Source organism: Mustela nigripes, chromosome 6, assembly GCF_022355385.1.
Source record: "Mustela nigripes isolate SB6536 chromosome 6, MUSNIG.SB6536, whole genome shotgun sequence".
Classification (NCBI taxonomy): Eukaryota; Metazoa; Chordata; class Mammalia; order Carnivora; family Mustelidae; genus Mustela; species Mustela nigripes.
In genome coordinates, this window is record NC_081562.1 from 10,903,848 (window position 1) to 10,913,394 (window position 9,547).

General features: G+C 57.2%; 1 protein-coding gene across 1 annotated transcript in view; it reads left to right on the forward strand.

Annotated features, from left to right (window-relative positions):
• Positions 1–8,682: 8,682 nt before the first annotated feature.
• Positions 8,683–9,547, forward strand: part of PVALB (parvalbumin) — a 16,909-nt gene continuing 16,044 nt past the window's right edge. Inside the window, exon 1 of the mRNA XM_059404614.1 lies at positions 8,683–8,851. Coding sequence (XP_059260597.1) covers positions 8,791–8,851 — 61 coding nt within the window. The 5' untranslated portion in view covers positions 8,683–8,790. The remainder of the gene's footprint in view (positions 8,852–9,547) is intronic.

A 9,547-nucleotide genomic window follows, 5' to 3' on the forward strand; every position in this document is an offset into this window, starting at 1 on the left:
GAAAGAAAGAAAGAAAGGCCAGCCAAGGACAGAGAAAGGAAAGGAGCAATCCAGCCAAGAAAGAGGAGGGGGTGGGGATAGGGGAAGGAGGGTTAGGGAGGGGGAAGGAGAGATAGAGTGAGGAGGAGGAAGGAGTGAAGGGGGAGGGAAGAGAGATGGAGGGGGGAGGGGAAGAGAGAAGAGAGGGATGGACAGAGAGGAGGGAGGAAGGGGGCAGAGGGGAGGGGGAAGAGGACAGGTACTAGGAGGGGAGAGCGGGGAGAGGCGGAGGGAAGGGGAAAGGGAGGAGCCTCCCTCCTGTATTTCCAACCCATAGCCCTTCCCTGCCTCCCTCTGCCCACCTGTTCATTTCCTGTCATTTTCCAAACCTCAGTTCTCTCCATCACCATTTATGGATTAGTCTACGGTCCTGGAGCAAGACGAGAACCATCCTGTTTCCAAATTGATTCAGCTTCTGCGATTTAATTTTTTTTTTTCCAAAAGAATCTGACCCAGAATCAGGATGGACGAAATAAATATTTGATAAGAAAAAGCAAGCAAGGGTTCCGCCACGTCCTTAAAACACACAGGTCGTGTCACCAAGGACTTTCGCACTAGGTGCCACCAAGGTCAAGCCTCCCTCCCAGAGTCTGAAGGGATGCCAAGACATATGGGGACCACATATTCTAGGTTGGCTTAGCCTGGTTTCAAATATCCAGTCCCTGCTCCCCAGAGCACCTGCTCTTACCAGAATGTGAGCCACAGTTTCAGGTCAGGAGGAAGGGAGAGCGCGGGGGCTGAGTCTGGAACCCCAAGGGGAGGCTGAAGTTCCTGAAAGACTAATTATACACCAGCAGGTGCCCCTAAGTGCAGGTGAACTAAAGGATGTAGACGGCATTACGGGGAGCAGTCCAAGAATGTTGTCGAGAACAACCACTGTCCACAAACAACCAAAAATAAAAATGTCAGCTCGATTTATTCTGCTTGGAGGCTCTCCGAGAGACAAACTGGATGCTGATGTCCGTGCCTCCAAGGCCCGGCTAGAAAGGCAGCTGCAAACAGAAAGCACATGGAATAATGGGGCCATTGCTGAGGTCGCGGTGGAGGTAAATGCAGGCACTAGGAGGGCTGTGAGGTGGGGGGAAGAAACCCAGGAGGGCTTCCAGGAAGCAGTGGCACCCAAGCTAAGTCACTGAGGTCCACAGGAGCAAGAAGGCACAAGCCTCCAGAAATGACAGCATGGCTGTACTCGGGTAGTGATGGATTCCTGGGGACCCTCCCTCCCCCTTAGCCCCTCTTTTTCCCCTGCTTCTCTAAAGAGTCTACGTCACTTTTTAAATAAAACCTTTTTAAAAGAAAGGAAAGCTAGCCATTTCAAAGGACGCCGAGAGCTGTCACAAGAACGTGGTCCAGCTTCCGGGTCATGCTCGTAGAAAGGGAGACCCTTTCCCCCCTTACACCCCGGTGCCTCCAGCGGGGGCTGCCACAGCAAAGGACCACAGACTCTGTGGGGGGTGGGCGTGGGTGTAGACCACAGACTTCTCTCCTCACAGCTCTGGAGGCTGCCTGTTCGAGATTGCTTCTGAGGCCTGGCTCCCGAGCTAGCAGATGGCCGTCCTCGGCTGTGTCTTCACGTGGCCTCCCTCGGTGCCATGCACACCCGTGTCCTCTTCTAGAAGGACACTATCACGTCGGATTAGGCCCACCCTACTGATTTCACGTTAACTCCGCCACCTCCGCGAGGACCCTGTCTCCAAATACAGTCACATTCTGAGGTCCTGCGGGTTAAGACTTCAACAGCTGGATGTGGGGCGGGGGGCACACTCGGCCCACAATATGGGGGTCCAGATAAATGTCTCCAGATGAGTTCTTCATCTTTCCCATTGGCTATGGGAGAGTTTAGAACATTAGAACTTGCCTGATTTTGGTACAAAGATGTGGGATGCCAGAAAGCACACGTGCACACAGTTAGAGACCCTGGGGTCCCCCCGGGGAGTGCTGGGCTCTGGCCATCCCAAGTCAGAAGGGCTGGCCCGGAGTCCCACACACACACAACCCAAGGGGGTTCAGCATCTGCCCCCACAGCTACCTATGTGCCTAAGGAAGAGACGATAACGTGAGAAAGCCCGTCGCCTTTCTAACCTTAGATGGCCGTATTGATCCGAGCTGGGCTTGAGACTTGATGTCATCTGCTCCCCTGATGTCAGCAGGTGCCTGGGAGCCAGGAGAGCTCTTAAAACTCTGCAGACCGTCCTCTGTCTGCTTCTCCACAAGCATCACCAGCATAACAAGAGAAGGGAGAATCCCAGAGGCTGCCCGTTCCAGTTGCCACCAAGTCTTCCAATGACCACAGCCACAGCCATGGGGTACCGTGCTCCCATGAATTACTCCAGCCCGCACAGGGACCTAACTCTTCCCTCATTTCCCCTGAGCACCACTCAGACGGGCTGGGGTCTTCAAGGGAAGGACACACACCCGGGTGTCCAAGGGCCACAATCTCCGTGGCTCACAGGCTCACCCCTGGCTCACTTTCCAGAACCCAGCCCAATCCAGGAGGGCACTGGAGGTGGGGAAGTGGGGGACACCCCACTTGCAGCACCTCCCACCCTCCCCTGAGTATCTGTCGCCCGACCTCCCCAGCAAGGACCTGCAGACTGGTCTCGTACACCACCCTGGGAAATCCAGGAGCGGTCAGGTGCTGGCACTCAGGTTCTCCGCCCTGGTTTCCCTCCACAAAGCCTCTCCAGGGTTCCCTCGTCCAGTGGCAGGACAGGCTCAAGGGCAAGTTCATCCCAGTGAGAACCATCCACCCCGACTATCGTTTGTGGATATCGTAGCCTCCAGATCCCTACTTGGACACGACCCATTTGGTATTCTCCATGGCCTCTCTTCAGCATCGCTGCCCAAGGAAAGAACGGAGGCCCAGAGAGGTGGGGCAACTAGCACAAGGTCACACAGTGCCACTGTAGGGAGCCTGTGTGCCCATACCACCCTTAGGACCCTCTGCCCCTTGACCTCTGTCTCAGCGGTGAAATTGCGCTTAAGTACTTAAGGCCTTAAGTAAGGCCCTCTTAAGAGGCCAGAGGGAAGACAGGGCCACCGGCCCCAGATCTGGCTCTCAGGAATGGGGCCGAGATTCCTTCGAGTTAATACACGTCATACCACAGGGCTGACCTCATACATATCATTAGATCCTGCAGCGTCCGCCCAGCCTGCCTGGGCCCTGGATGTGAGGAACTCTGCATCCTGTTCCCGGCCGCAGCAGGTGGAAATAGTGAGAACTAGTGCAAGAGCACCAGTGAAGTGAACAGCTGAATGCTCGTCGCCTGGCCCAGAGCAGCTCAGAGACTGCTGACCCACACGCGCTGGCCTGTCCCCCTCCAGTAGCGGGGAGGCCAGAGCGGGCTTCGGGGAGTGCACTGGACCCTGCACAGGGGCTGGGGACAGACAGCCTGGGCTCTGGTCTCTGTGTGCTCTGGGACCCTGGGCAAGTGACTTGACATCTGGAAAACTCAGTTTTTCCATCTGTAAAAGGGGATAATGGGACCCGCTTCGGGAACATGCATGTGGCTGTGTCCAGCTGAAGGCCAGGCACAGTATGGGGACCCAGAGGATGGAAGAGCTGGGGTCAACGTGGGGGTATGTCGTCCACCTACCCACCCAGCTGCCTCCCGACTGTTTGCGGTAAGAAACCCAGAAGAAACGGGAAATTCCACTGAGCAGGGGTGTTGCCTTGGAACAGAGGCCCCAGGGATGGGAGTAGCTGCCTATTAGGGACAGGGAGCGGCTGGGGACCTCAAGTCCTGAAAGGCCAATTTGGGTCCTAGAATGAATCACTGCAGAAGCTTACTGCATACTACCATCAAACCCGCCAAGGACTTGGGCCATAAAAATCATTTATGCCCGGGCCACGGGGCTGCCTCCAAGACTCATTCTCTGAACAGTCCATGGGCTTTGACCACCCAGATCCCTTACCTCTCGGTCCAGGGACAGGCCCCCTCCTCTGGTAATTCCAATGGGGTGGACATTCTGCCTCCTCCAGGCTTGAAGGTGCTTTGTGACCCAGGCCGATGCAGCCCTCGCTAAATGACAGTGACCGGTTCAAGTAGGGCATATGACCGAACCAAGCTAACCGCAGCCAAAGAATCTCAGGTCTGGGACTCCTGATCAAGAGCTTGGGGCAGCAGACTCCCCTTTCCCCGCAGGACTTGGACCTGCAGGGTAGGGCCATTTTTTGAATCCTCAGGGGGCAGTCAGTCTGAGAAGGTGGCCAGTGCGGTACAGGGTCTACCAGAGAAAGAGACACCGAGCTGTGTGATCTGGGACAAGTCACTAAACTTCCCAGAAAGGCTGCTTCCTTAAACCTCTAAGGATCATAATGAGGGTAAAAGAAAATACCGCGCATTTAGCACTGAGCACACAGTTCTCGGCACATATACCCTCCCAATGCGGTTCACCCCAGGTAGACCTGCTTAACCGCAGGCACATGCAGAAGACACGTGGGTGTAGAGAGGAAGGCCAGCCTGGTTCCCAAGGGTTCACTCACGACGAGCTCTGACCTCACTGTGTCTCTCCTGTTAGTCTTATCAGGAAGCCAAGATAGTAGAGAGGACAGAAGCAAGGACCTTGGGGTCAGAGAGACCTAAGTCCTAGCCCTGCTCAGTGACCTTAGGCAAGTGACCTAACCTCTCTTAGGCTTGTTCCCTCGTTAGTAACATAGGGAAGGAATGCCCAGCTCAAGGGGGGACAAGGGTGAAAGCGTGAGGCAACGTACACCAGGCTTAACACAACTATTTTCCCAGATCCTAGCCAGGGATCTTCCTAAGGGCCAGTCCTTAAGGCTTGGTCTCATTCCCACCTCGCAGAGCTCAGCCATGGCTGTGAACTCCAGTCCATGACCTCCTTGACAACTACCAAAACTCTGTGTTCGGTCTCGCCTCTCTCCAGAATGTAGATCTCTGGGCATCTCCACCGCAATGTCCCCCAGGCATCCCAGATCCAACAGAATGTCCTGGCTGGCCCACCACGCTCTGCACGATTTGTGTCTGTCACATTGGCCTTGGTTTCTAACCCTTTACATGAGCAGGTTGTAGTAGATCACGATGGAGCCTCTCTCAGCCCTAACATCCTAGGATTCTCAGCTCTGCATCATCTCCCCCAGACTCGCCACCCTCCACAGCAGCACAGCGCCCAGCTTACAAACTTAGAGTCCGATGCATTCATCACAGCCCCCAAGCCTGTGAAAGTCTCCCTCGAGAGGTTCCCCATCTCTCACGCCTCCCTGCTGCCGTGCCTCTCACGCTAGTCCAGACCGCTACATCAGGACATCCTGGGTGGACCCCGCATCCAGGCTCTGGCAGCGGCTTCCCCATCCAGCCCACCCTCTGTTCTTTCCATCCATGGGGTCAGGGATCAATGAGGGACTTAGGGCAGCTTCTCTCCCAAACAGACTCTGCAGAGAGGCTGGGCCACCTCACATCACGCTCAAGATAATGTCAGCGCCCTGGAGATTCCTTTTAAGATTGGGGATGAGGGAAGGAAACTTTCATGGTGTTCATACTAGATACTCAATAAATATATGTTAAATTCATTCATTCATTCATTCATTCATTCACTCACTCATCCTTTTCAAGCATGACCTCCCAGATGGCTGTCTCCAGTGCCAGCCAGATCATGCCTCTTATGCCAATCTTATGAAAACTACAAACCTGTGCTTCACAAGAGCACATTTGCATGTGATTTTTTTACACAAAATTTCAGGGGGTTCCTAGACCCCCAAACCCATCTATAGAGCAAAGCTGGCCCCCAATTGAGCCCATTGAACGGATGGAAAAATGAGAATGCAAAGACAGGAAGAGGCTGTCCGTATCTCCATACACTAGCTCCTGTCCTCCAAGGGCTGGGCCCACACCCAGCTCCAGGCTCGCGGTTTTGAGTCGGAACTCCCACCACACCTGGCGTGTCTGTGCTGTTTCCTCACCCACGTGAGAGTGACCAGCCAAGGCTTTAGGGAGGAGGTGGTGTACACATAAGAAACCAGCCCAGCCCCATGCACAGAAAACAGTTCCTCTTCTATTCATGTGCTCACATGTCCTGTTCCTTTCCTTGCAGGATTTGGGAGGCTGGAAACAGTGTTGCCATCTAAAGTGGTCACGGAAGGCTTCGTGGAAGAGGAGAGCCCTGCCTGAGCCTCAATTTTGGGTGCCGGAGGGAGACAGGGGCCAGGGGTTATTAATAGGCCTGGCTTGATGGGCCCAGGGAGGGTGAATGTGATACAGACACCCAGTACCGAGGCTGGGAAGTACCTGACACCGGAAGGGGAGGGGGCCGGGGGCCGGGGGTAGCGCCACCTCCCAAAATAGCCAGAGCAGAAGCCTATATAGGTGGCCATCCCACCTCGAGGCTCACTTCCTTGCAGGACCTCCCACCCGCCCGGGGCTTTCAGTGCAGGTTCCAGCCCTCCTCCCCCACCCAAGGTGAGTGGCAGCTACTGAGGCTGAAGGTCGGATACAGTGGGGAGGAGGCCAGATGGAAGGGACAGCCACATCGTCCCTGCCCCCAGGGGGACGGGGCTGGGAGGGGGCACTGAAAGGTCAGCAACTGAGGAGTCCAGGATTCCTCGGCTCTCCATCCGAACTCCTGGTGTGACCTGGGATAAATCCCTCCCCCTGGCTGGGCCTCAGCTTCCCCACCTTGGAACGAGAGGGGTGGAGCCAGGCGTCTGTGGACTCTGATGATGCCATCACAGGAGACCCATGAGTGGGCACAGGAGGCAGGAGGAAGGGCTGTGGAGGGCGGGCCGGCCCCAGTAACATCGTCTGGTGCTCTGACTGGGTGGACTCTGGCCCAGAGAGGGTGTCAAGCTGATGGAAGGCTTCTCTAGCAGGGAGAGTTGGAGGAAGGAGGGAGAATGGGCCTGTGTTGAGGTTCCTGCCTTTGCTACGGGGGTCCATGTTTGGGTATGGTCTGTGGCCCAGATGGGTGGGACTTCACAGGGCTGGGTCTTGGGCAGCGGGGAGGGGCTCCACGGATGAGGGTCACTGAACTCCAAGTTAGGAGACCCAGCTGGGGGTCTCTCTCTGCCAGCTGCCTTGCTGTGTGTCCTTAGGCCACTCACTGATCCTCTCTGGCCTCAGTTTCCCCACCAGTAAAACATAAGGATCCTTCAGCTAGGGAAACAGATTCTCCAGTTAGGTCCCTGGAATGAGCTGAGCCTGGGGGCTGAAATAATTTCACAGAAGCCCAGCACGTCCACATGAACAGCTTGGCTGGGGGCTGGGACAGCAGGGCCTGCTGAAGGGTCCACAGAGGGCCATGCAGCAAGAGACAGTGGGTCAGGAGACACAGCCTCCGCTCCTTAGAAGCCAGCCGAAGGGCTGTGGACTGAAGGAGCTGACTCACAGAGAGGGGGCAGCCCGAGTGGCGTCGTCCTAAGGTTTCCAGGGAGGGCAGCCATCCAGGGCTGAGCTGAGGGAGACGGTGTTGACAGCAAGTGTGCCGGAACTCAAGCAGCTGGGCAGTTCTCCCCAGCCACCCACCAAGAGGCACCAGATTCAGCCCCAGCCCACCTGCCTACACCTTCCGTTGGAGGCTCAAAATCCCACCCCAAGGGACCACCAACACCATCAACACAAGGGAGGGACGCAGACAACCAGAAAAGGAGAAGGTCATAACCCAAGGTCACGCAGGGACTTAGCACAGCTGTAGATCTAGAACCCAGGCATCCTGACTCCCCGTCCAGTGCTCTGCAAACTGTAGAGGCTGCTGGTTGCAGCCTGAATCCTGGGGAGACTGTGAGAAAGAATGCAACTGGTCTCTGGCTGCCTAAGATTGGAAGTGTCACATTTCCCAGAGAAGAAGTTCAAGCCACGAAGCCTGCTGAGCTTGTCTAAAAAGTGTGTTCTGAAGGTTCCAGCCTCTCCCCAGACATGGGTCTTTTGGTCGCCTAGTGGGGAGAGGGTGCAGGAAGAGTTCAAGGAGCCTCTCCCACCCTCCCCTCGACCAAAAGCTTCATGGAGGGCAGGAGTCTGGACCTACATTACAGTCGGTGGCTCAGGAGACTAGGGAAGCAAGTAGTGGAGATCTGAGAACAGTTCCTTGGAAAGTCAGACTGGGGGGGGGGGGAGGTTTCAGTGCATCTCTGGCCAGATGTGGGATGGGGCATCTGGAAAGGGCTCGCAGGGCAGCAGCCTAAGCCTCTCCGGCTGCCTCCTCCCAGTGGTCTTGGGGTTCAGGTTTCCAGACCTCAGCGCTCAGATTTTGCAGCATAAATTTGCATCCAGGACAGACAAGAGCGGAGGCCGAGGTAGAAGGGAAGACAGAACGGGAGTAGGACCCAGGGGCCCACCAGGCTGTTGGCCTGGCCCCTGGCGGTCGGGTATTCTCTCCCAAGCGGCGGGACATCCCTGAGGTGCACGGACGCGAGAAGCTGCGCCGCAGCTGCTGCGCGTGCCCTTGACAGCAGGAGAGCAGGAGAGCCCTCCAGCCCAGGCTGGTGACGCGGGCGCCCCATCAATTCCAAAGGTCGCCCACTCCCCGGGCGCCCGGGCCGTGGCCCCCAGGGATCCCGAGGACCCCCGGCGGGGCGGGGCGGGAGCTGCAGCGGGTCCGCGCGTCCGCCGGTCCCCGGCAGCGCTGCGAGACTGAGCCGCTCTGGCTGCGCGCCCAGCCCCGCGCCCCCTGGCTCTGCGCCAGGCCGGCGGGCGTGCGCCCGGCGCGCAGCACTGCAGCGCTGGTCATATGAGCAGAAATGATGAGAAAAGCACTTTTTAATCTTTTCGCACTTGCTCTGCGCGCTCAAACAGTTGCAGGATGTCAATGACAGACTTGCTCAGCGCTGAGGACATCAAGAAGGCAGTGGGGGCCTTTACTGGTGAGCAGCGCGGTCCCCTCCCCAGCCCTCTCCCCTGATCCACCACCCTGGCCCTGCACTCCCCAGGTCGCGGGGCTAAAAAATCCTCCGGAGCGCTCCTCTGCCCAAGCATCCTGTGGGGAGCTGGCTGGACGGAGCAGGGGGTTCCTCGGCATTTCCCAACTCCTCTCGGGCGGGACTTGGCGCAGGGAGCCGGTGGGGAGGCCGGGTGGTGCTCTGCCGGACAATGGAAACTTGCTGGTGCCAAAGACAGGGGTGCCTTGCTGGGAGGACTCGGGGTCCGGACAAAGGGCAAACACCGGGGTCCAAAGCGGACCTTCCAGGTCCTTGTGGGCGCTTGATACTTCCCCTTTAAGACACTTGGAGGGGCGCGGGTGCGCACGTCTTCTCTCCAAGCAGCCCCTTTCGGTGGAGACCCTCGTTCAGAACGGGACTCTACTTGGCTGGGACTCTACTTGGCTGGCGGTGGTTGGCTCCTTTGCAGTCCAAGCCCCTCTCTGGGGCCCAGGGCATTCCCCCCCATACACACCCGCCCCACCACCACCACCACCAGCACCCAGGACCCGCAAGCGATTGAGGCAAGCGATCAATCGAATGGGGTGACCTTCCCGCAGCTGGCATTGTGTCTGCCCAACCCTGCGGGGGGCATCCTCAGCGCTTGCAACTTCCAGCCTCCATAGGTTGCCCAGGTTGCGG